General features: G+C 40.8%; 1 protein-coding gene across 26 annotated transcripts in view; it reads left to right on the forward strand.

The window, feature by feature from the left end:
- Window positions 1-27,369, forward strand: part of TSNARE1 (t-SNARE domain containing 1) — a 416,856-nt gene that overhangs the window by 69,160 nt on the left and 320,327 nt on the right. For 19 of the 26 annotated variants that reach the window (XM_085536897.1, XM_085536893.1, XM_085536887.1 and 16 more), the window contains one exon: window positions 12,021-12,140. In XM_085536897.1, coding sequence (XP_085393023.1) covers window positions 12,059-12,140 — 82 coding nt within the window. In that variant the 5' untranslated portion in view covers window positions 12,021-12,058. Of the gene's footprint in view, window positions 1-1,679; window positions 1,744-2,941; window positions 3,004-10,868; window positions 10,958-12,020; window positions 12,141-27,369 lie in introns of those variants that run through there. The other 7 variants (XM_085536900.1, XM_085536888.1, XM_032442928.2 and 4 more) reach the window with 3 other exon arrangements.

Genomic DNA, 27,369 nt, shown 5'->3' on the forward strand with positions numbered 1-27,369 from the left:
TTGAATGAAAAAGTGGATGTTTATCCTTGTGGCACGTGATTAAGTATCTTTTGGTATCTAGAGACAGCGCTGTCATGGGACTAGGCTGTTAATTTGTTACAGGAACGATGGTGTTATCAGCCTGTGCTTATCTGTGCTAAGTCTGTTTTAATGAACAAACTCTTGAACTTGGAATTTAGGGAATAGCTGGGCTAAATTAAGTGAAGGGACAATATCTCTTCTTACAGAATTGTAGAATCACCATTGATTAATTGGAGTTCCTCGCAGTAACTACAGATGAGATGAAAGTCTGTGCCTTTTTTCTTTATATTTAATAACAGTATATCTTCTGTGGGATTTTTTTTTTTTAAACTTATTTATAAAAAGGACAGGTGCAGAGCCTTTGGTTTCCACCTCATCAAAAAGAAACGTAAGTTTTGGTGACAGAAGATCTGTAAATATTTTATAGAATTCAGCCGGGAATCCATCTGGACCATACTTCTTTTTTTAGCCTTTTATAGTATCCCTTAATTTTATCTGCAGAGAGCAGCTATCTCAACTTTTGGGACTGAGTGCTTGAAAATTGATTTCAGACCATTGCCTGCAAAATAATGGCCTAGTAGAGGCACGTATTTTCCTTTGAACAATTCCAAGTGGGAAGACCCGTCTCTGCTGGAGCTTTGCTTTGCAATGAGCCAGTATTTATTCTGAAGCATCTGCAGTATGTACAGTCATTGGTAAAATCTGACTGATACGGTTGTTTATATGATATATCAAGAATATCTTATTTTTACATGCATGTAATCATTAGGGGCCAGATTGTCTTACGTTACATAGATATCAAATTTAATCTTTGGATTAAGGCAGAACAAGGTGGGAGACACTGTTCAATTTGAATACACATTCCTGGTCTTATCCTGCAATGGGCCCATTAGACACAACTCTGAGCACCCTCCCTGTGCTCCCGTGAACATAATTTCCTAAATTGTTTGATGTTAGGTTTGACCTCAGACTCTTTCAGCTATGCTCCAGCTGTGGTGTTTTCATTTCCTTCCTTATAACATAGTGATTAGGTTTTGATTTGAAAGGCACAGCAGGCTGTTTTTTTTTCTATTTTCTTTAAACTTAATACCCGAGTTTTCATCCTTGCGTTACTGATTTGTTAGGGGCTTTCCCTCCCCCTCCCCCTATGTTAGATGTGATTTAATCAGGTTATTTATTGAGGGGAGTATAAATTCTGGAGAGGAAGAGCTGTGAATTTCAAGAGTGATGCTTGAAAATAAGAGATAAGCCTTTGGACTTTGTGTGCTGTATCTTGGGAACAGCATGGTGTGCTTTGGGACACTCCATCCACCATGCTCTTTTGAGCTCTCCGATGCGGAATTGTGTCCTTTTTTCCCCATCCCATTGCCACTTTATTCTTTCTCAGTCATTTCTTTTCCTGCACGAGCTTTACCAAGTTTTTCACTCTGTCCTTGGGTTTTCAGTTTCATTTTCCAGTCAAAGTGCTTATTTGGTGCTGGCACCTTGCAGCAGTAATTTCTGTGGACTATTTTGTATCTGTGTAGGTTTGGATGGCTTCCCAAAGCTTTGAATGGGAACGGTGCAGTAGAACATTTGAATTACAAGTTTCTTTGGTCCATGTCCTAAATCCATTACAGAACCTCCTTCATTTTATGTTGTATTTATTCTGTTTCCAGAATGATGCTTTCTTCAAGCTGAACGAGCTTGTGAAACAAACAGCTGACTGCATACATACAAAGAGTGAGCGGAACCAGTTCTCCTCAAATGTTAACGTTAGCCTTTATGTAGAATCAAGCCACTCAAATAACAATAATTAAAAACAAACAAACAAACAAAAAACAGTAAAAAAAATGGGGCCATTGAGATTAGATGAGCGTAGATAAGGAATAAAAGCATCGCGTGTGGGTGTTTTGTATTTCTGCACATGCGTGCACACCTACACAAAGTCGCAGTGCTGTGGAATGATGTTTTTAAGGGAATGCCTGTGTGATGAAAGTGCTGTTGGCACTACTACCGTGGGCTGGAAGCAAATACAGCACAGCAGGATCTGTCTATCACCTCACCTTATTTGGTGCCTAAATAGTTCTGTACTCTTGCAACTACTTCAATTCACACTCTTCCTTCACAGGTATGCAATCATATGATTTAATTACACTGTTTTTTGTTTTTTGTTTTTAACAGCTGCACAGATGCATCTTTTGTAGTACAGAACTACCTGCTTTTCATCAGGTGTGAGCTTAATATCTTCAGTTTCCTCATGCCCAGTCTTCAGTGTCTAAAGACTGTATTTACCTTCACAAGTCTTAGAATGTATTGGGTTGGACTTTGAAGGTCATCTAGTTTCAAACCCCAGTTCATGGATGGATTTAGGTTCAAACCTGTCTGAATGCAGAAGGATGCTCAGCCACCAATCCTTGGCTGTTCTTTCTATCACTTCTACTCCAGAGTGTTTCTCTTTTCCTTTGGGTGAAGGAGAAGCTGTGATTCTTAATAACGAGGTTATCTTGAAGTGAATGTCTTGGGGTTGGCTCTAATCTTGATCAATTTAAGAGTACCTTTTTGGGGTTTGGTTCTTTTTTGGTCTGTTATATATGTTCCCATCCTAGGAGCTGCTGCCTTCACTCTTTTTTTTTTTACTGAAGAGAAAGGAAGTCCTGCATATATTTTTACTTACTGTCCAGGCTCTAATGACTATACTGATGTCTTTGCCAGCAACCATGGAAGCTCAGACACTCACTGAAATTTAGGTGCTTTCACTTATCATAGAATTATAGAATCATTCAATTGGAAAGAACTTCTAAAGGTTGTGTAGTCCAACTCCCTTGCTATGAATGAGACACATACAGGTAGATCCGGTTGTTCAGAGCTCTGTCCAGCCTGCTTGTGGATATCTCCAAGGAAGGAGTGTCCACCACATCTCTGGCATCCTCTCTTTCAGATCTACCAGCCTCATATGCATCACAGAGGGCATCTGAAGTGATACTTGGCACCCATGTTCAGGTAAATGCACCCTACATTGTGTATTTTCATTAGGCTCTTACAGGCAGCAAACACTCTGCTTTTTTTCTTGGTGAAAACTTGCAGTCTGTATTTTTAAGGGCAACTTTGAGCTTACATTCACTCCTTGATAGTCAGCTGTTTTGCTTTGGCTTGCTCAGGGCTTGGCGTTCTTCTTGCATGAGTCACGCGCTAAATCAAAGCTGCTTTTCTCCTTGATATTTGCACTTGGTTCCCTTTGGTGCCATCGTGCGCTTATCAGCAGGAAGAAGTAGTCCCAGAGTCTGTGGTGGGTGATACGAAAGCTGGGAAACAATTTGAAATAAGACTTCTCTGTGTCAGAACTGACTGGTGGACGTGCCAGAGTGAGTGGGTCTCCCTGATACAGTTTTCTCAGTGTTTAATGGGTATACCTCAAATATATTCACTCCTTAAGAAAGTTGAAGGTGTACTCTCTTGTTGACCATGCTTGTAGGCCTTTAGATGTCGGGAAATCTAATTTTCTTGTGTTTTGCATAAAAGGATATTTAGTGAAATAACCAAGAGATGGATGAGATGCAAGGTTTCTAATCTCAGATGCCCTAGCTCAGCAGAAACTTGAAATCCATTACTCTCTTCTAGCAAAATGGAGTGAATGTTTGTTTCTTTCCTTTTCAATCATGTTTTCCATCAGTGAAGAGTCTTGGAAAAGGAGGGTGAGTCGGATAGCTGGACACTTCTGGATCGTTGGAGCAGATGCATTTTCGCTAGTTGGCTTCATTAATCTGTTGTCATTATTTGAAAGTCTTCTGTGCAGATACCTGTTTGCTGTAAATGTAGGGGCATAGTGGGCAGGCCAAGAAATACCAGAAGGATTCTTACCAACAGAGGAAAGTGGTGTGCATAGGTTTGCCGTCCTCTTTGCTTCTTTGCAACCAAGATCATTTGTATAAAAAGCAAAAGAATGTTTTTATGCAGTATACATAAGGTGTTTTACGTGGACACGTGAGTAAATATGGCCACTGTGGTTGAAATTATTAGTCCTTATAGTTTTTGAGATTTGGAGGAATGCTTACATACTTGTTGGCTTTACACCCATGTTAGTTTGCTCATTGCCTGTGATAGGCATAATAAAATACATAATAAAAACATAGGCTGTTTTTATATATCTCTGTTTCTACAATATGTTGTGCAGGTGTGTGGCTCTCTTTCTAACTTATCCTTATCCAAGGCAGCCTTTGTTCCAGGGTGTTTTGGGAACATCCCCAAGTCATACTCCTCAGCTTCTGCCAAGGCTCAGCACCTGCTAGTGATTCACCTGAGCTGCCCACAACTCCCTGTATCTGTTCTTGGGTTCAACCACCTGCTGCCATTTCCCCTGTCCTTGATGGGAATCCCAGAATGAACACACTTCGTTGTTAATCTTTCTCAGTGAAATGATACCAAAGGTAGAAGTAGATTCTCCAGTTTTCCTTCATATACTGTGTCTTTCTACTAGAAGATACTGTTTTATACTTATCCTTCTGCATGCTTTTGTTTATAACTATCAACGAACTTTGATGTAGATGAGAGCTCATGGTAATTATATTCCTGTTGTGTTCACTGAATAGCAGTTATTTCTGCTTTGGGAACTTGTGTGTTGGAAACCAGTGGAATCATGTTCCAGAGGAGCAGGATCCTGGGATTTTGGAGTCTATTACTTGATTAACTCAAGCATCCCATTTTACCCTGCACCACATTCTCCTAAAGTATTGCAAATACGTCAATCAGGGCGCTCCTATGAACTCAGAACTGGTTGTCAGATACATATTTCCTGATTCTGCTGAAATCCAGTATTGATTTATAAATGCTATTTCTAATGTTGTTAAGCTGAGCTAGCGCACTGCACTTAGTCTTTGTCCATTCATGCATGTGCATCTTTTATAATGAATAAGTTTGCTCTAACTTCACTGTAGCAGATCAGACATCAGGTCACCCTTCTCTGTTTTCCTCCTTCCTACTTTTTGTGTTGTGCTGTTTGTTTTTTTCCAGCAAACAGACATTAATATTCCTCTTTTATATCTGAGGATATAAAAGAATATATATATATATTTCATCTGAAAAGGCAGATGAAATCTAGATTTTGAACTGAGTGGCGATTTAATTTTGCTGTTCACTGAAATACGTAATATTTCTATGGTTGTTGAGCATATGGATTGATTAAGACTATTCTGCATGTAAGGTTTGCAGGAAGTAGACAACATGGCACAAAATGTCAAATAGAAGGTGGCCATACAAGGAAAAATGATTGGAAGAAAATCCTTGGTAGATGAGAACATGCACGTAAACAGCACTTGTGATGGAGAGATTCAGAGTTGGAAGCTGCCTAGATCCTGTTCTCCTGCAGGAGCCAGAAGATAATGTTGTTTAACTGTTATTTAATGTCAGTTTAAAAAATAGTAGCGATGACACCACATCTCTTGAGCTGAGCTAGCAGTGACCCGACATTAAGTCATCTAAACTATGCCATCCATAGAGTCTGAAGTTGAACAGCAGAGAGTGTTGCAAACAACTCAGTAGACTCCTAAACATCTTTGGTCCTTTTCCCTGGATCTGAATACCCCAGTATCAAGGAAGCTTGATTGCTTCTCCATGTGAAAAGAAATTTGGGTCCTGGGCACTGACCTTGCTAGTGCAATCACTTTGTCATTTATCACACTCTGCTGCTTCTCTTGGGAACCAGACTGTTTCGGTGCATGCTGCCTCGTGTCTTGAAGATGGAAGGCATCCATCTTCCCATGGCATTTGTGATCCTTTTGATGGAAGACTTTTTCTTGCAGCCCTAAGCAGCTACATTTGCTCTCAGGAAGTTTATATAGCTGAAATGGAGAGAAGGGGGTCTATAAATCTGAGATTCCCAAGTAAAACAAAATGTATCTCTAGTCCTTATTCTTGGCATTTGCCTAAGGCCAACTTGTCTCTGGTGCCTCTCAGCAAGATTTGAAGACTGTCTTTTCTTCTTTTGTGAGAAGACATGCAGAAGGGTTGATGTGGAAGAAGACTTTGTGTATTGAAGTGGCAACTGGGACTGACATGAAAGGAACACAACAGGCTTCCAGATTGCTTGTCTTACCTCTCTTCTTCCTGTCTGTGATGCAGCAGGAAATGAATACAGATGATGTGCAGACATTAATTCCTTCCAACCTCTGTTGCTTATGATTTCCTTCTTATTCATGTTGTGTAACAGTCTATTAGATCTAAAGTCTGCCAGAGTAAAAAAGAAGTCTTATATGGTGTCTTTGTGAAGTTTGTGGGGATGGAGGTAACTTTTAAGTGCCAGAAAATATCTGATAAGTCTGCTGGATACTGTTAGTTGCAAGTAATGGAAATAACTGAGGAAAGAAGGAATTAGCATCATAGAATTATACAATATCCCAAGTTGAAAGGGACCCGTAAGGATTATCAAATACTAATCCTGGCTCCAGATAGGACAACACAAAAATCAGACCATGTCTGAAGGTGTTGTCCAGATGTTTATTGAAATTTGGTAGCTCGGGGCCTGTGACCACTTCCTTGGAGAGCCTGTTCATGCCCACCACCCTCTGGTGGGCTTTTCCTTATATCCAGCCTGAACCTCACCTATTGGAGCTGGTAGAAGCAGTTCCTGTTGGGTCTGTTTAGCGTCCTGAGGCTGCTGGAAGAACAAAGCCAAGTGAAGTTTGCAGTCAAGTGCTCCGAGACCAGAATGAGCCCATAGTGACATCCAAATTAGAAATATGGTGAGCAGCTTGAGTCTGTGTCTCAGTATCTATCTCTATAAAACTCCACAGCTGTCTTATCCCACTATCTCCAACTTACAGTCTGTCCTGATCATATCTATTCGTGAGACAAACTGCTGTTCTTCGTGTGACATGTACGATGGCAGCTGTACTGAAGGAAGAAAAACTGCTTCTATTTGGAAGTGATCAGATACTCTCCTGAAATAACACTTTGACAACGCAAAACGCACACACAAAAAGAGGATTTTCTTATTGTTTCTGAGGAAATCTCTGGAAGGGAAAAAAAACAGCTCTTTCTTAGGTAATCTGAGCTGTTTTTACATTGTACCTACTCCACAGTGCTGTAGGGCCGTGGGTGGTTGCTTCTCTTTGTAGTATGCTTCAGCTGGAGGAGGGGAGCGTGCTTTGTTGTACTAAATCGGGTTGTTTGCAGTCATAAGTGACGTTGTACTTGTCAAGTGCTACGTATGTGTCTCCAGAAGCTTCTGAAAGCCAAATGAATGATGTTGTTGTCTTATTTTGGGCCACATCAAGCTGGACTAGACAGCCTGCTCCTCAGGGCATGGGGACAGAGATGACGTCAGTCTCCATGGACCTTTCATCAGCATTAAAACGTACTTGGGAAGCAAAATGGAGGGAAGCGTGTAATGTTGCTTGCCCAAAGCCACCTGAGAACACAATGTTAATATTACACACCTCAGGGAAGATCTCGAAAAGCGTAAATTACCTCAAAGCCACAGCCTGAAGAGGAAGAAAATCATCCCCTACAGCTCTGCTGATCGACCTCTGACAGCTGTGTTATGAGGCTCAGCGAGCGCTCGGGGATTTGTGCAATTACACCAATTCCATGTTAAAACTATTGATATCGAAAAGAAATGGTTCAACGGTAGAGCTTGTGCATAAATACAGACTCTGAGTAAAAAGGACAAGGGGGATTTTTCCAGGTGAACGGCATAAAGTTTTATTGAGTTTTGTTTTTAATAATTGAGAAAATCCCTCAAAATAGAAGCTGAAAAGTGGCATGTCTGTGATGTGAGTGACAGAGTTGAGTCTAGGGATCAAACTATTAGAGGGGATTTGGAAATACAGTACTGTTTGCAAATATATGTTTTCATCTCATGGCAAGAAAAAACCCCACAAAGGAAAACAAACTCAAATTTCCTATAATAATAATAAAACCAATCCCGGTACCCTGCAGAAAGACCCTTCTTTCTCTATGTCTGTCCTGAGGTAGCTGTATGGAAAGCTAGAAAATTCTGTGCATTCTCTCTTCTTTTCATGATTTGTGTGTGCTGGTAAACAAGTCTCTTTAATGAGAAACAAAAGGAGATCAATCCGAGGGAAGGTTAAGAGGCAGCAGAGAGGTCAGACTGTGAAGTTCAAAAGGTGAGAAGATGCAACTCTCTTAAAAGAGTGACTAGGGCTGATTCTTTCTTAGCTGGAGCCTCAAAGTCTCTTTTGGAAGTAGTTGACCTGGTCTGACAACAGCCTGTGGGGGTTGATGCGTAAAGATGAGTTGTGTGAAATGATCTTCTCTCTCTTCAGGAAGAAAGGCTGGTTGATACCGAGATTTTATATGGGTTAAAAACCTCAGAAAATGCATCTCGAAATGGAGGTTTCATCATCTCTAGAAACTTTTGAAGCACTCCCCAAGGGCACATTTCCATCTGCAAATTGGTGGTAGATCTGGGAACAACATACGGGGGTGGTATTCCTCTCATCACCTCATGCATTAATTTCTGACAGGTACTTATTATCCAAACTATGTGAGCATGGAGTAGTAAATAGAAACATGCTTCTTTGTGTCAACCCATAGAATCACGGGATTGCTCAGGTTGGAAAAGACCTTAAAGCTCATCAAGTCTAACCAAAAGGCGACCGTATTACCCTATTAACAACCCTCCCTGTGTCATTCCCCAGGCAAGAGAAATCCTCATGAGGAAATCAGCATTGATGTGCTGGGTAAGGAATTCACCTGAATGCCTGGGCTTGGTTTCAGCTGGTTACCAGAAGGTTATATTGAACCCACAGCTGAGTTCCTGGACTGTGACTCCACCACCTCCCTGGACAGCCTGTTCCAGTGCCTGATCACTCTTTTAGAGAACAAGTTTCTCCTGATATCCAACTTCAACCTCCCTCAGCTCTGCTTGAGGCCATTCCCTCTTGTCCTGTCCTATTGGCTTGAGCAACCTGCTCTAGCTGACCCAACATAGGGCAGAGTGGTTGGCCGGATGGTCTCCAGAGTTCCCTTCCAACCACAGTTATTGCTTGATGCTTCCAAAAAAGACTCCAAAGGTTCTATCTACTTTGAGATAGGCTGAGCACTGACAGCTTAATCTGTAAAGGATAAGGAAATGCTATTGCCTGTGGAGGAGGCATTTCAATGTGTGCTGTCAGAAATAATAAAAGTGACATTGGGCCTTTTCTCTTGGGCTTTGAGGATCCAGCTTCCAGCTTTGACACATTCAGGGTTTTCTTCGTAGCTATAAAGGCAATATCCTTTAAAGACAAAAGTCCTGCATACTGCATGTTTTAGATGTTGGAAGCTTGTACGGAAGGTGAGGAGGAAAAGAATCAAAACACATATTTAAGTCTATTATCTGTATTGGCATAATTTAGTGGGACAGGGTAAGAAATTATTCATCCTCCTGTTTGGAGTTCCCCCAGCTGTCAGGGCAGGGACCCATCTATTCTAAGGAAGAAAGGACTCATGAATATACCCCAAAAGGGGAAAATTGTGGTCCCCATCCATTATTCTGATCTTCTCAGTGTGCACTACCCTTACTGGTGACTCTTTATGCAACAAATAGACTAAAATACATATATTGTGCCTGTGCAGGTCCTCATTAGGAACACATTTGTAACCACATCCACCCAGTGACTGGTGTGAAAAGACAACAGCAAACTAGGAAGCTCAGCTTTTTGCTTCTAGGATGAAGTGGGGAAACTGCAGCTTGCCAAGTGATCCTTGTTCTTCTACCCACCCCAAGTCATGTGTGTATGTTGAAGGTGGTTTAGAAGCAAATGGTAATCTGATTTACTGATTCTCTAACATGCCCTTTATTTCTTACTGCTTTTCTTGTATTGTATTTCTGTATCTTCTGATATGCTTTGAGGGCTCATCTGTATGTATGTAATTCCTGATCAGAGTTGACTGGTCATGAGCCTCCGTAAGTAAGACATTCCCTCTGTTGCTTGTTCCTTTCTCATAGGCTTTCCCATTTCTACAGTTGATCTTTTTTGCTTTTTGAGAGGTTTTCCTTTCTTTTGTCCTGTACAAATGAGGAGAGTATTTTACTCCCCAGGTATTCACCATAACTTTGCACAGATTTGAAGGTTCCTGTTATCCATCCATCTTCTGTTCCATAGGCAAAGCAACTCCATTTACGTAGTTTTTTTCTGTGCAGGTCACATTTTATTGACCTGTTGTTATTCTCCAAGCTCACTCTTGGCTCTCTTCTGCCTCTAGAAAATGTTTACTGGAGCTTTTTGCCTACAGCTGAGAACTGTGCAGTATGTTAAGTAAAAGGTTTACTTCACCTGTCTAGAAGATTGTAGTTGACATAAATTATGCAGTGATTTATTTTGTTTTTCAGGCATCATTTATGGGTTATTAGGATCGTTCTGAGTGCTGAAGATGTCCTCTATTATGTCATGCCATGTGTTTTTCTAATGGGGCTAATCCCTGTTCCATTAGCTATCTCACTACTGAAAATACAAATGGACAGCACAAGGATTGGTGGAGCCCACACAATTTCTTGTTTAGTTATGGTAGATGAAAAGTACACTGAAAATGATTTTATAATGAAAATATGCACCTGCATCTCTTGTCATTTTCTTCTGCCATGCAAGGAATTTGTTGTTGTTATTACATAATAATATTTGCTGTTTTTCTCCTAACTCTACTGACTGCTAACTTGTTGTAGAAGGACTTTCACATATATATATATGCTCTCGGAATATATGAATATATGCTCTTTTGGTCAGATATGGGAATGGGTGTTCTTGCATTCCATTGTAGGTTATAGGATAAAGTTGTGATCAGATCTCTTATTGTTTCCTATTTTTTTTTTAACCTGAATGTAATATGCTAGACAATGCTTGTTTTAATTTGCACAAACTGCCTTCACAGCAAGTCACTTGCCTGTCACAGCAAGTTGGACAAGCCTCCCTGAGGAGCAGCAGATAAAAGAATTGGGAGGTGACATGGGGATGGGGAGGTAAATGCTTTTAATGCTTATCAAAGGAAAAGTATACAGATCTACTCTCACATTTCCTTGTAACCATGTTACTACATGGTAGTATTGTGGTTCTGTAGCTGTGTGAATTCTCTGAATTCACATTCATTGTTTGCTGTAGAAATGCTTGCCCAATTGTAATTGTGTCATCTCAACAACATGATGTAGACTTTTTTCCACATTTGTGGCTTTTGGGAAGCCAATGAAACATATGTCTCCAGTGGCCCAGTTGTAAAAAGGAGAAATGGATCAAGATCAGCCTACGTATAGAGACAGTTTTCCAGCTGTTGGACTGTTCAGAATCCCTGCTTACTGTGGTTTTAATCTGTAGCCACACTGGGATTTAAAACTCCTTATCCCTGCCCAGATATTTCCTCTATGTCCTCTATTTGCCCTTATTTTCCAAGATGGAAGATAAGGGTCTTGGTAGTTGTTGACTTGCATGAGAGCTGGGAGAGTCAGAATTTGTTCCCGAGTTTATCGGCCTCCTCAAGTGTATCTTCATGTATTTCATATAGAGTTTATGAAGAACTTAAATCAACACATGATAGATTATACTTCTGCAAGATGTATTGCTTTACCTACCTGACATGATCCAACTGTTATATTGTTTTGAAAACCCACGGTTTGCAGATGGTTTATCTTAAATTTACTCTTCATTCCTTTATTTTCTGATTGAAGGCTGTTTACCTTAGGATTTATGATAGACGACCTATAGTATTTATGTTGAAGAGGTATTTGTACCCTCAGATGCCAATTATGTGTATATCTCCATTAAGAGAGAATGGTGAACAGCTACCCAGTGAGCAGCAATGTCTTGTCCCTTTTTTAGTGTATAAGTCCCTAATTTCTGCCTCATGATTTTCTGTTTGGGACATTTTTACCCTTGGATTTTAGTGTTTTTGTTTTGTGGATGACCATACTGAAGTTTGCACTTAGAACTTTTCTTTCACTTATTTTTCCATTTGCCTTCCCTCTTTCCCCTGAAGTTTTGGGATTTAACTGACTTATAACAGTGTATCTGTCTTTTTCCCAATTTTCTTAGGTTTAAAGTACAACCCTGCATCCACTGCTAGCTAAAAGATGTCTTATGGATCCATTGATGGGAGTGGATTTGGGAGGAACCCATTTGGAGGCCCTTCGAGACAAGGCTATCAACCACTCGGTAACGTACTTATGCCTTGTAGTAATTTATTCCTCCTGATGTTCTGGGGAGTGAGGACTTTACTGAATGAGGTTGTCTTCAGAAGTGGTTTTGGTAGAGATTTTCAAAGGTAGAACCCAAACATTTGTTGGGTTCAATTTGTATTGTAAGGCGTCACATCTTACCATGTCTTTCCAATGGCCGTGGAAGAGCAGCACTGATGAGGTATGTTGGCGGACCTGGAGAAGAAATGTGGTTCAGTTTCTAGACCTTCTTGTAACTCTGTAGTTCTCTTCTATCTCATCAGCAAGAAGTTGGTCTAAATTGTTTGTCTAGTTGTAGGTGCTCTTATGATGGGATTAGATTGGAAGAGGTACAGATAGAAGAGAGCTGTGATTCTACAGGGCGCAACCTAACTGCTGGGGTGGCAGCTTTAATCTGCAAAACATGGCAGTGGGGGATAAAAACTTCCTCAGGGAATGCTGAAACCATAAACAGTGGAATGGCTTGCAAATGACTGTGTATTCTGGTTTTGTGGGATGTTTTTAAGTGAACACCAGATGTGCTTCCCTGAGCTGCTCCCTTCTTCCCCCAGAGGACTCTACAAACGCTAAAGCAGAAAGAGAAAATCATCTAGATGGCAACCTGTATACATGAAATGTTGATGCAGGGCTGGCTTATTCATGGTGATGGAAGGTATTTCTTATTCTGACCAGTTCTGAGGTACTGTTTGAGAAGGCTGGTGCAAGCTCATGTAGGCATGGTAAAGCATTGTCTCCAGCTGCCCAGATGTGCACCAGGTCTGGTACACATGGGGAGTTGCTATAGGACCATATGTGGTTTAATATAGCCTGGCTTTCAGCAACCCTTGTGTGTTGGAACATATTTTTGCATTTAGTTTTGAGTCTTGATCTGGCTTGTACCAGAGGATGAGACTACAGTAGCTCTGGTGGAGGCACTTCTGAGGGTTCAGACCTTCACGGAATCATCAAGAAAGAGGATGATGTAGCATGGGAAAGGTCTGCTTTATTGCTTTGCATCTGGAAGAAACATCACAATCCTCTTACATTGCCTTTGGATTCAACTGGGCTGTTCATTAAGGCAGCCTGACTTTGTTTCCAAGTTGTCAAGGTTCCAAATGTTCTTTGGGAAATGTTTTGTTGTTTTGCAAATAGCTGTTCCCCCTGGATGAAACTATAAAAGAAGCGTAAAGGTTTCTCATGGTTTTCTGTTTTCATGTGAGTTTGGGTGCAATTATCTTTTTCTTCTTTTCTTTTCTTTCTTTGACGAGGGAGAATGTATTGAATTAAGTTTGAATTTTTGAATTGACTGGTTTTAAACAGTAGTTTTTAGGCTATTCTATGAGGTAAAATTAAAGACATTAAAAAGCCAAGAAGAATGAGTTACTTGCACACAGTGATAGAACCATAGGAAAAAAAAAAAAGAATCAAAATGAGGAATAGATAAATGAGGGATGTCAGTGCATTGTGGCTTTTTGTTTAAAAATAAAAGGTATGAATGCTTCCAGTGATGTACAAAATGCTCACTATTTTTAATGCAAATGCAGAGAATAATTCAAGATGCGTGTGGTTTCTAAATATTTGAAGAGGGACCACACCATGCACAGCTTGCCTGTCATTTGGCAGTTACTCTGTAAAGCTGAACCTACCCTCAGTGGATTGCAAAAAGCAGCTGATGTAGGAACATCAGATTTCTTAAGATGACAACGGTCTTGAGATCATTTCAGCAGCCCAGAGTTCTGTATATCAGAAGTTAGAAACTCCTGCTGAACTCATACATGATTTTGGGTGGGTTTGCATTGGTCAAGTCTTAATGGTCCTCTGGGGCCAATTTTCCCAGCTAGCAAAAATCAGTTTCTTGGACCAAACTTGGATCCTTCCATTGGTTTCAATATCACAAGGACTGCAAGGCTGGAATGTGTGCTTTGTCATTTTGCTATATACAATCTCAGAAAGGCATTTCTGAAAGTGAAGGGAGCCTGCTTGCCTTGGCCAAGTGCAAGTTGGAGAAGATATTCTCCTATTTGTGTGTTGAAATCAGAAATGATCCATCTGAACCTGCATATAACTTAACTCACCATGGCCCTTCACCATGGCAGACTGCATAACACGTGCCAAGTGTCTGATGTTACAGTATCCCTAGTTATTGTCATTAATTAAATGTCAGGAAAGGGTCAGTGTAGAGCTCATCTTCTTCCTCCTGCTTCCAAAAAGCAGATGACTGCCTTGCTAAGAAAAAATGCTCTCTATATTACCTCATGGTATGGGTGGAACAAAAGAGCATGGCCTTCCTCCTGCTGTATATATGTCTGCTCAGAGGGGCAGACCTTGATGGATGCGTCTGCCTGTGCTCTGAAACCTTCTTTTTACTAGATCTAGTAAACAAGTAAATAAAGCATACTAGCATCCTTGCATATGGATACTATAGCATGTGGTCCAGCACTAACATTCAGGTATCTAACGGAAGACCCCAACATCTTCCAACAGTAGAAGAGATTACCCTATAATCTCAGTGGCTAGAGGATCTCAAAGGTTTCTGAAGGAGACCGCTTGGATTACTTGGAGCATAGCAGGTTTGTATGTTCACAGCAGGTGAACATGTAATCCATGCCCTGCTCTGCAGTTGTAAGTTAGATGCTGCTGGAGGAGCAGTATCTGCATCTGCTCCTTGTTCTATAACCAAGAGAAGCAAACATTCCCCTATTTCCCTGTATGCTTTCTTTTCTCTGGCTGTTGGCTGTGTATTAGCATTACATGGGGAAGCTGGAAAACAGCAGAAAGTTAACAGAAAATGTTTTTTTTTTTTTTTCAAAGCAAAACCTGACAATGGGGAAAAAAAGAAGATTTTAAGTAGTGTGAGATGACAGAAATAAACAGAGACCGAAGACTACACAGCAGAAGGAATTAAGCCTTGAATTTGTAAGCATGCACCATACACCCTCTGCCATGTTAGACCTACCCTCCTACAAATAGGCTTTTTGTAGGGAGGATGAACAAAATCTGATGTGTGCAGGGAGTCGTGCAGGTCGGAGAATTCAAATAACTTGAATTAAAATGCCACAAGGCAAGAACTTTTAAACACTGCTTTTATTAACCTTACTGTGCCCTGGGCGTTACGAGCCGAATTTGAACAAGTCATTTCATATTCCATAGGTGTAATATTTCTAGGTATTCTCAAGGGAGCATTAGTTCATTCTTAATCTTACTGTGACTTCATCTATACTGTTTTTCCTTCGGATGCTCATGAACACATCACATGGGACACTGAGCAGAGTTCTTCTCAAGGTAAGTAGCATGTGCAGCTTTCTTTGCTAGGTTGGCCTGTCTTCTCAAAGAACAGGAAAATCCTGGTGTACAACCCAGCATTATGGCCTGATCACTGCATAGTCCTGTACTGCCTCCCATTGCAGATGCAGGACTGATGGCAAAGCATGGGAAGGAATCCACCAGCTTTGCATCTTGATCTTGGAGTGCATTGAAGCACTTAACAAACTCCTAAATACACAAGGAGTCTCCTTAGGTTCATAAACATTAAGCAGGTGGTTAATGCTTTTGCTTTATTGAGACCTGAGTGCTGCTGTGTTTTAGCATTAACTTCCCAAGGGACTTTCAATACTTGCAATGCTTTGTTTAAGGAACGTTGAAACTCTTCGCTGTTTCAAAGTACTGAGCTATGGAGACGGTATGGAAGATGCTTTAAATTGGATCATGGCAACTGTTCCCCCTGGAGCAATGAGGGGCTCAATCATGAGCTTGAGCTTCCTTAGTATACAGCATTATATGAAGAAAGAAGGAGTTAACAGTTATAGAGGAAAGTAAGAAAACTGTGTGTGTGTGTGTCCCCCACCTCAAATTAAAGCCTTTCATTCTGAATGATTGCATTGTGCATTGGTCACGTTCAGTAGTAAATAAAGTACACATTTGGGATAGAGTCCTGTCAAGTGTAGAGTGGAAGAATAGAGTTTAAATGCTTCTATGTGTAGCAGCTTTCATCTGCCTTTCATAGGTAATTCACAAATATTACCACCTGGTCTGTAAAGTTAGTTGTACTTCTTCATTTTATACTAGGAATAAAGTGGCTTCTCAAACGTCACTTCTAAATCTTGGGTCCTGTCTTATTTTCTTGGATTTACTAGAACACAGGTAGAGAACTCAAGTGTCATATTAATCAAGGCATTAATTAGCTCGAAGTAAAGTGCTGGTCCAACAGTACTAAAAATCCTACAATGATCTCTCCCGCTAGACAGCTGAAAACCTTCTTATAGCATCTACAGGGGAGTTGCTCTATATTGTTCTTTTGCTACTGTGCAAGACTTCCAACATGATAAGTTTATTTTAGTTTGAGGAAATCCTGTTTTACATCCAGTTCTTAAAGATCTTAGCAGTGATTTAATGAATTAATAAGCATGAACATACAAAAATATATTAAAGAATAATGAACAGTATGCTTTATAGCAAACGGAATTGCCAAGAGAATTGACTTTGATGCATGAATTAACTTTGAAATTGTTAGTTTTGAAAACCCCTGCCCTACCCCTCCAGGCAATTTTAACATTATAATAAATGTTTTGCTCTAATCTCGGTATTTTGGGGAAGCTAAGTGGTTATGCACTTATTTATATAACTAATGAAAACAGAAAACACTATTAGAGTAACTAAGTCTGTTATTGAAATATTTGGGGGTAAGCTGACCCACCTCATAACAGTTAAAATAACACAGTTAATATAACAAGCCACCAAAACAGCTACAACAGCAGAACAGAACAAAAACTCGTAGGCAAAGATAAACTTTATTTTTCTCTAGTTTTTTGTTTGCTAGTTTTTATCATCCCAGACCATTTTATTGTAAGCAAGGAAAAATAATGCCAGTGCTCCTAATCTTCAGTGGAAAACCAGAAAGCAAACATACTGTCTTGTCCTCAGGCAGCATTCAGCTGGAAATGCATTTAAACATCTCATCCTCTCAGAAAAGCTTGCTCTATTTTCCACTTGATTACGGGCAAATTAGAAGGAGCTAAAGATGATCTTCTACCCTCAATCTATTCATCCATATTGGTTTAGGTACCTTAGGAGAGAACACAGAATCTTGTGAATCGTGGAAGTAATTTGAGTTCAAGGAGACCCTTAAAGCTCATCTCTTGTTACTCTCCTGAGGTGAGCACAGCTAAATCAGGGTGTTCAGAGCAGTGCTGGTAGTTCCCTTAGTGGGTACATGGCCATAAACACTCAACCTGAGATTGTCCTCCTGGGACATCTTTCCAAGACAATGCTTTAACCCATTGGAGCAGAGAATCATAGCATCTTAGAATGGCTTGGCTTGGAAGAGACCTAAAAGATCATCTAGTTCCATCCCCCCTGCCAGTGAAATAGATGTACCTTAGTGCTTTTTCTTCTGTTTATTCTGACAGAGGCAAAAACCAATGACTTTTCCTTGTCTCATTAGAGAACAAAGAAAACTTTTATTAAAAGCTTGCACTCCCTGCAATGAGCCACTCTCAGCTGTCACTTAAAGAAAGTTTGTTAGTGGCTCTTGTTGAGGCTGTTTAGACCTTGAGAAGGCCCCTGAGATTTCTCTAATCTTGTCAATTCAATCCAGTTTATATTTCCCAGGGATGTGATGGAGTCACTGTCCCTGGAGGTGTTCAGGAAATGTGGAGATGTGACACTGAGAGATGCTTTTTAGTAGGCATGGTGGGGATGGGTTGGTGGTTGGGACAGACTATATTAATGGTCTTTCTCATCTGTAATGGTTCTGTGATTTTATGACTATTTTTGCCAGCTTTCTCAGTTTGCTGAAAGCTCTTCTTTATGTAGGATAGCAGAGTGGAAAAGGTTCTAAAGCAAAGACCAGCAAGCTTTATGTGACTGCTTTCCTATATGACAGAATTCTTGCAAGCATTGCAAGACTTCTTTACATTTTTTGGGATACCTGTGTGTTTTCACTATGTGCTTTGCATCTGTTTTCATTTCTTGGCGGTATCAGATGCTTGGATGAGAAACCATTTTTCTTACACCGTGCTTACAAATAAGTCTACCTGAAGCAGGACAGTGGTTGGATTTCAGTTGTATGCAACAGTAGGATCCCTCTAATGACCTTGTATGTATGTCCATATGTATTTGATGACATTTACAGTAGAAAAGGTGTCAACTTCTTGTAGTCTGCCACTGCCTTGTGCAAATCTCTCCCAGTGTTCTCCCATTACCCTCCTGCTTCCTCATATTATCTAATTAATTAAAATCTCAAGGATGGGGAATCTGTCTGGCCTAATCTATTAGAAGATAATTAAGCATCCTTTATGTATATATGCTTTTTCTTTTCTCTCTTTGAAGACCCAAGTGGAGCTTTTAATATTTGCTCCTGCCAGCAAAATGGAGAGCAGAGGTTTATGTAGGTGCTGAAATAGCATACTGGCGGATTGCTGTTCTGAAACCTACATGTAAAAGTGTATTTATCTGCAGAAATTACACCAACTCGCTGTTATCCGTTATGAGGGGTGGACGTAGCTGACACAAACATGTATGCAGCACAAAAAGAAGTTGAGCTGAACAGAAAGGGAAGAATAGAGCTTTTATCTGTGCTGTCACTCCAGAGATGTCATTGCTAACTGTCTCCCAGGCTGACATTTGCTTGGAGACAGATGCTGGCAGCTAGAAATGGGCAGGGGTGAAAGTTCAGCAGCGTGGAAGGGCTTGACAAATGTAAGCAGGTAGACTGGAGATCAGGGTGATAAAGCATGGATGGAAAGCTCTTAGGAGCAAGGGGGGATTTTAAATTGGATCTTAGGCTGTACAAAGCCTCCTCTGAAAGAAATGCCTCCTGTTTTATTATCTCAAGGGCTCATTTGGAAATGGATGGGCTAAATTTAAAAGAAGGATGGAACTGGAAAAGGAACACAGGTGTCCCTGTTCATTGTGGGGTGATTGGCCTTTAAAAGTCCCTTTCAACTCAAACAATTCTATGATTCTGTGATATTATGTTGGCCCATAAGGCAGACATTGGTGGAATGACAGTAGAGGCTGGACCTTCCCAATGATATTCCATGACATTTTGTTGTCATGTAACAGAGGGCAGCAGAGGGGCAGACTGACAGAATGGTGTCTGACTTGGAAGTGCATATGAGGCAAAGGTGCATCTCTGAATTCATCGGAGCAGAAGTAATGGCACCCACTGACATCCATTGATGCTTGTTGAATGTTTATGGAGAACAAAGAGTGAATGTGTGCACAGTGAGGTGGTGGGTGGTGAGTTTCAGCAGTGATGACAGCAGTTTGAAAGACGAATTATGTTCCAGATGGCCATGCACAGCTGTCATACCACTAAATGAAGAGTGCCTTGATCAGCTCATGCGCGTGTGAATTGGTGGATTGAGACCAGGGAGCTGTGAACAGAAGCTGAATATTGGCTTAAATGCATTGGAAACATTGGTGGCAACTTTGGACTATTGCAGTTTGCACCACGTGGATCCCACGACTGCTCACACAGGAACTGAAGTAACACCATGCACAAATTTGTGAGGACCTGTTGTACCAATATGAGCCTGGATTGCATCATTACTGGTGATGAGGTGTGGTGTCACTACTACAAGCCAGAGTAAAAATAGCAGTCCATGGGGTGGTCATATGTGAACTCCTCATCAAAGAAAAAGTTTAAGATGTAGCCCTCAGAGCTCCTTTCTAAGCTTCCTTCTAAGTTCCGTTCTAATACTGGAAGGCTGCAATGAGGTGCAGAACCTCCTCCAAGCTTCATAAGCAACCAATTCCCTGAGCCTTGTCTTCATAGGAGAGGTACTCCAGTTCTCCAAAGATTCTCGTGGCCTTCCTCTAGACCCTAATTCCTTTTCCAGCATTCTAGTCTCAGTGTTAGCATGTTTGTAGTTTGGATAAGTCCACATTAGCGTGACCGTACTTTGTAATTTTAACTTAAGTTGCCAGCAGCTTGATAAAAATAAAAGATCATTCTAGGATGTTCTCCCTGTTCCTTGTCACACTGTGTCTGTTATGTGGATTTATTTTCTCATCTTTTAGCAGAAATGGTTAGCAGCTCTTAGCAGCTATCTTCCATTAATGCTCTTCTCCCTTATTCCCAGATGGTTTCTTTGTCTGGATGGACACTTGAAGTGGGAATTCTTTCATAGAACTGTTGGAGTTTGCTATGGATTGTCATCACAGATGCTGTAACTTCCCTTAAACTTCTTTCCTTGACTGATTCGGAAATGAAGCAGTTGGAGGATAAAGTAGGGAAGGTATTGCCCTTTGGGCTATAGCTTCAGCACACATGGCCTTCAGAGCTGGAGAACCAGTCTTTGAAGACTTGAAGGCATACCAAACCAATGGACCTCAGCCAATCCTTGTATGTTTTGCATCAAGGTCCAACCCCCCTGCCTTGGGTAGGGTTGCAAATCTATTGGTTGACAAACCTATCCATGGCAGGGGGTTGGAGCTCAATGATCTGTCTTTAAGATCCCTTCCAAGTTAAGCCATTCTATGAAGGCACTCTTGTAGAACCATAGTGATGCTTTTAGTTAATGTGTTCTTGAGCTATGAAGTGCAGTGTTTGTCTTTCGCAACCTTCTGGTGTGACATTCCAAGCAGTACATACATTACATTCAGTGGTTTCAATCCTTTCCTGCAATGCACATGCTTTCTTGCCCTGAATATATATATTTAAGAGAAATTCCTTCATTTTCACATTGAAAGAGGGTCAGGGTCAGACTGACACTTCTTTTTCAAGAGGTTTTGCAATTTTAACCCGTGTTAAATGAATTATCTACTCTCTGAAGGTGGATAGAAAGACTTCTGTCTGGCGACTCAGGGAAATATCCTTCCAAACCACAGAGGGTCTTCCTTGGGCAAAGTTATTGTTTCAAGTTTTAGCCAAACATAGTCTATCTGAAAAACTGATCCTTTTGTCCCTGGCAAGCACCCGTGTGTTAAGCAGTCGGGCACGCTGCCATATCACCAGATGGCCAGCAGAACAGTGGCCGGCACAGTGTGTCACATCTCCACTTGGCAGCACATAACGGCATTCCCAGGTGACAGTCGCCATCCACTTTGAACTTAAAACACATCTAAAGACTGACCGAACTGATGTGCTGATGTGAATCCAGCTTCATGTAGTGATAACTTGGTTGAATATCTTGGAAATAATGCTCCCAGCTGCTTTCAAAGCAGGTGGGACTCAGGTGTGGCAGCAAAAAGATCACCTTTGAAATACATGGGGTGATCAGGAGGCTTTGGGGTGTCCTTTGGGTTTCACAGTGTGAGAAGATAAAACTCTTAGAATGCATCCAAAGGAGAGCAATAAAGATGGTGAAGGGCCTAGAAAGCAAAATCATAGAGTCATAGAGTAATTAAGGTTGGAAAAGACCACTAAGATCATCTGGTCCAACTGTCAGCCTATCATCACTATGCCCACTAAACCTCTGTACTTATAACTGGGATTGTCCCAATCTGAATGTAATCCTTTGCACTTGCTTTTCTTGAACCTCATTAGGTTGACATGGGCTCACCTTTCAAGCCCAAGTCACTCTTGATGGCATCCCTTCCTCCTGTGATATCAGCTGTACCACTCAGCTTGGTATCATCAGCAAACTTGCTGTGGGTACACTTGTTCCCATCATCTGTGTCGTTGATAAAGATGTTAATGAGTACCGGTCCCAAGGTGAACCCCTTTAGAATATTCACATGATATTTCTAAAATCTATATCCCATTTCTCAGAAATACTTTAAAGGTCACATTTCACAGGTCTGCAGGTACTTGATAATGCAGAGAGGGATGTGGGAACGGATAGTTCAGGGCCCATTTGTACTCTGGAAGGCTTCTAAGGATCTCTTGAAATACGGTCCTTCAACCAGCTGCTCTTTATCACCAGTCAAAACTGAGTGCTTCTAATTCGCCTGCCTGTTGAGCAGATGTGCACTGACCTGGTTTGATTGGATTTGGAATTTTGTTTTGTTCCAAAATACTTTGCACAGTTTCTTAGTACAGAGCAGAAGTAGACTTAAAAGCTGACAGGTCATGCTGCATAAAATACAGTTTAGCATCTATGGCTTCTCCTCTCCTAATAATGATACAGAAACAGAAATAGAGACACAGGTACTGTAGTAGAGGGACTAAAAGTTATACGAAGAAGGTTTTTAAAAGCCATGAAACCAACTTTTTGGTTTGGGATTAGCAACTGGCAGTTGACTTATGTAGGAAACAGGTCTGCTGTGTATGAAGCCATGCTTAAGCAAGACCATTGGGAATCCGGTTGATGAAATAAGAGGTTTTGAACAAGGATCGTCAGTCCTGGCTGCCTGAACATTTCAGACTCACAATACTTGGAAGCTGGACTATATGACCTTGAAAGGGTCCTTCCAACATAAACGATTCAGTGATTCTGTGATTCTCCTTGTCCACATACATGAATGAGCTGAGCTAAATGAGATTTCTGTATTGTTTTCCTTCACTGGTCCCTCTCACCTCTTTTTTAGTCGTTGTTTTTCACTTCTGTATGCAGTTAGGAAGCATAGATTTATAAAGAGGGTTTTTCCATGAGCTACAGTATTTCAGATTTATTTCAGGTACTGTAAAAGATTGAGCAGGTTTGGAGGGAGGAACGATCTGCCCCTCTTACTGCTTTACCAAAGAGACATTAACCTGATTGTGCCTTTGAATAACACATAGTTAACATCAAACTTGGATATAATAATGAAAAAAAAAGGTTATAACTGTATAGAAAATGGCAGTATATATATCTATACACACACACACACACATATAATATATACACACATATATATACATGCATATCCCTTATATATGTGCATATATGCATATGTACATATAAGGACCATGCAAGTATTGTGTGTGCATTATGTGAGTGTGCTTTGAGATACAATTTGGAGTTTTAAGTTTTACTGTTATTTCACACCTCTGCTTTTGAAGCCTTTCTGTTAAAACAAAGCACATTTATTCATTTTTTGATGCTGGGTTTGTTAACAGGATTTTAGTACTTTCACAGGGGTTTTCTTTGCTTCGTGTTGTTTTCACACTTACTGCTCACTGGTGTTGGAGAAGAAGAAACCAAGCGTTGTTATTATCCTGAAAGTGAGAAAAAAATCATGCTTATATACAAGATTAATAAGAAAACTGCCACTGTTGCAAGAAAAAGTTTATATCAGGGAGCTTTAACTTGCCAAAGATCAGAGTTTTGAAGTTTTTGCATCCAGGGGATGCCTGGTTGAACATATTCTGTTCTTTGGTCCATCTCTGCTTTGCTAGAGCATTTTACTTCTTCCAGGCCCATCTCAAACCTCTTCAAAGCTGAGCCAGGACGAGACAGGGAACAGGCCATCATTTCAGCATCACAGTTCATGGGGACGGTGCCTTTCTGCAGTAATCAAAAGCCTTCTGAGTATTCGCAGTGTCTTCTCTTCTCCTTGACATTTGCAACGGGGTGGCTGTGAGTCAGGCAGAAGGGATTCCCTGCTGGCAGCAGGGGATCTTTCTCCTCAGCTGCTAGACCAGTGCTTCTGTAGCTTGCTGTGAATTCCTCTTCTTGGCTAAATACAAAGCTAGCATGCTTTTGGCGAGAAACACTGGGTCTTGTGCTTGATTTGCCATCCTATTCCTAAAAATCCCCCTACCTCCCTCCATAGTCGTCCTTTTAGGCACAGCAGGGACTCAGCTTTGTGGTTTTATTGATTTATTTTTTTTCCCCAAGCCATCTAGTTTTACTTATTTAAAATATTGTTCTATTATTTTCTCCCCCTTCTCTCAAGCTTACTCCTCACTTGCCCATGCTGCTTTTCTTGGCCCGGTTTCCTCAAGCAAAGGCAATGACATTGTTTTACAGTGCTGTATAAATACCTCTCGTGCTTTGGCACAAGCATATTTATGTTTGCCTCCCTGTTGGTGTGCACTGCAGGAAGGCTTTGTGCTCAAACCCAACCATTAATCTCCATTTTCCTGGAGTGAGCTCCATCTCTGAGCTTAAGCTGTACAGGGTGGGTGGTGATGTTCTCAACCTCCAAAACAAACCCTTCCCTGCACTGAAATGAGCAGTCACGTTCATCAGTCCATTTCATCTTCTAACCCAAGACGGAGACCATTGTCTGTAGGCTTAGATGTATCGACCCATGTTGCACCTTGTGTGGAAATATATTAGGGCCATCCCTTGCAGATTTTGCCATATGGAGATGTGCATCCTTGGTCTTCTTTTGAGATACATTTTTAACATGGGAAATTTAGACTGGATATAAGGAGAAAGTTTTTTTTTGCAGCGAGGGTGGTGAGGTACTGGTTGCCCAGAAAGGTGGATGTCTCATTCTTGGAGATGTTCAAAGTCAGGCTGGATGGGACTCTGAGCACCCTGATGTAGCTGTAGGTGTCCCTGTTCATTAGAGGGTGGTTGGACTAGATGACCCATGGGGATCCTTGTCAACTGAAATGATTCTGTGGTTCCATGATGTGGCTTTTACTGTCTTCCAGAGAGAGTCATCTTAGCCTAAATTGTCATAATTATTTCTCATGAAGCTCACAAGAAATGCTAAATGTAGTGTTTACTGCCTAGATGGTTGACTTGTGATTTCACATTTAGTCCGTGGCCATGGTTCACTGGGTAACCTTCAACAAATAAAGCGCTGTCTTGTGCATCTTGCTTTGTCAGCATGGAAAAGGGGAGGGATAAGAAGGTTAACTTCACTCCCTTGGGAGAAGCAATACAGAAGTCTCAGCTCAGCACTGCAGTTGCTTCCATGTATGTGGACAAGAATGGTAGGTCTGAAATGTTTGGGTTTGTTCAGGTAGATGGCAGTTTGGCCATGAAGCCAGCAGAATGGTTTGGAGACTTTGCATACTGTTATATTTCTTCTCTTATTCTTTTTAAAGGCATATTGAATTACCTAGGATGCTATTTGGGTGTTAATCAGCAATTTAAGTGAATGCATCAGATCTCGTAAGTTAAACAGGAAAAGAGAGGAAATATCTGTAGAGAGCAGGAAAACGAAAGTGATTCAGTGGTCCTATCAGGTTGTAAAACAGAGGTCCTGACAAAGTGAAGAACGAAGATGTGAGATTCCAGTATGAGAGAGATCTCAGTTCCTGGGAGGAGGCTCTATGAGGCCTTTTAATGACCCCCAGTGGCCAAGATCAGTTTTATCTCATTCCTGGTTTATAGAAACACCTAGCTGTGGATGAAAGGCTTTTGCAGTGAAAGCCACATGTGGAACTTGGTTATACAGGATCCAAGCACTGAGAAATAACGTGACAATTAGTGCAAACTTGGGACCAAACCAGTCTCCATATTGCAGTGCTGGTTACTGAGCTGTCTGCTCAAGCACCCGGATTTAGAAGATGGATATTGGCTGCATCTTGTGGGAGGAGAAGTGAGCATCACAGGAGTGGGAGTCTCTATCATTTAAAAGCAAAGGAATGAAGGTCAGTGTGCTCTAATGAAGAAGCTCTTTTGCAGCTTTTCTTTTCCTTTTTTTTTTTTTTTCAATATAATTTAAATCTAATATTTAGAGTTCATTGCTTTAGGGGTATCCTGAAACTAATACTTCATTTGTATGTTCTGGAAAGCTTTGCATATTTTTAAGGAGGATGTTTTCAGTTCCAGCAATATCAAAGTTAAGGCAAAATACCTACTGGTACTTGAAGACACCACATTTATGGGCACCTTGCTTTTCCCTCTGGCTTGCACATGAGACCCCTTACAACACAAAACTTTAGGTTCACATGGACTATAATAAAGCCACATGGATAGCTTAATTTTCATGCTTTGGGATAGAACTGTTAGGGAGTTGTTTGGTTTGGTCGGTCCACAGTTGCTCATTGAAATCTCAGGATCCCTGTCAATATGAGAAACTCTTCATCCACGCACAAAGAATCACAAACTGTGACTCCATGAATCCAAAGAATATAAACAACTGTGATGGTAAATATTAAAGGCGAATGAAAACCATATGTTTTGGGGTATTAAAGACTCCTAAAAACGGAGCCATTTTCATGTAGGTTCTCTTTCTACTTTTTGAGTTCTGCAGCTTCTCCATAGTTCCTTGAGGCAGGTATGAAAACACATAAATTTCTGATGGGGTCTGTTGGTTCAGCTCTTATATTATATCTGTACTGTCTTGGGAGAAGCTTTGTTTTGGGGGGAAGTTTTCTGAAGGTATTGCTCAGTTCTCTGCTGGAAGGAGTTTTGAAAGGGCAACCCAGTATTAAAAGAAACACATTAAAACCACAGCACAAAAAGCATGTATATAGAGGAGCCTTCTGTACATTTAAGGGTGAGATAAAAACAAAAGTGTTCTACAGATGTGCTTGCAGTATCTGTTTGGGGGCTTATCAATGAATAATGAAGGAGACTGTGCCTTTGCCGGAGATTTATGTGGTAGCACTTTATGAGCCCTACTGGAGCATTCGCAAGGAGATACAGAAAGGATTTACCATCAGTGCTGTGTGTGTGAAAGAAATGGGGACTGGAGGAAGGATGTAGAGAATGGGCACGGCAACCCCATAGGACAGAAAATACATTAAAAATGTTGGGGAATGAAATTGTCATTCTCAAGACAGAAGAAGAGTGGAGGAGCATCTTGGCTTGTGTGTGTACTTTAATTTCTTTGCAATAATTAAGGACAGACCAAAGTGAAGCTTTAAACCCTGTGTAGTTTAAAGTAGTTGTAACGAGCTGTAGATGTCCCTCTTTGCTGCAGGGGAGTTGGACTAGATGATCTTTAAGGGTCTCTTCCAACTCAAATGGTTCTGTGATTCTAAGACTGGAGGAGAGAGATTCGGTGCACATTTATTTTGCTAATGAGAAAATAAGACCATTGGAGCAGGGCTTTAATTTAAACATGAGCTTCTGATATTCCTGATGATTCCCTTTTATGCAGGATCAAATACTGACCATCATGTGAAGTAATGCTTCAAGGTCAACTTCTTTTTGTTGCATTTGGGGAGGAACGGACCCAGCAGAATGGGAAATGGTGCTTGATTGAGATCTGCAATGCATTAGACATGTCCTTGCATATGAAGTGACATAATTTTGCACTGGGATTTTGGAACAGGCACACACGGGTAGATTATAATAGAGCAAGTGTGTCTGACGTCCTGCCTTAAATCTCAGACTATTAACTTAATTAATATTGTAGGCTCTTAACACCTTTCTTTACACGTGAGCTACCTTGCATGAGACTGGAAGATGCTGCTGCTTCGCCCTTGTAGCTTCAGAAATACCTGCTGT

Source organism: Coturnix japonica, chromosome 2 (genome assembly GCF_054131305.1).
Source record: "Coturnix japonica strain WE chromosome 2, WE-NBRP24, whole genome shotgun sequence".
Lineage (NCBI taxonomy): Eukaryota > Metazoa > Chordata > Aves > Galliformes > Phasianidae > Coturnix > Coturnix japonica.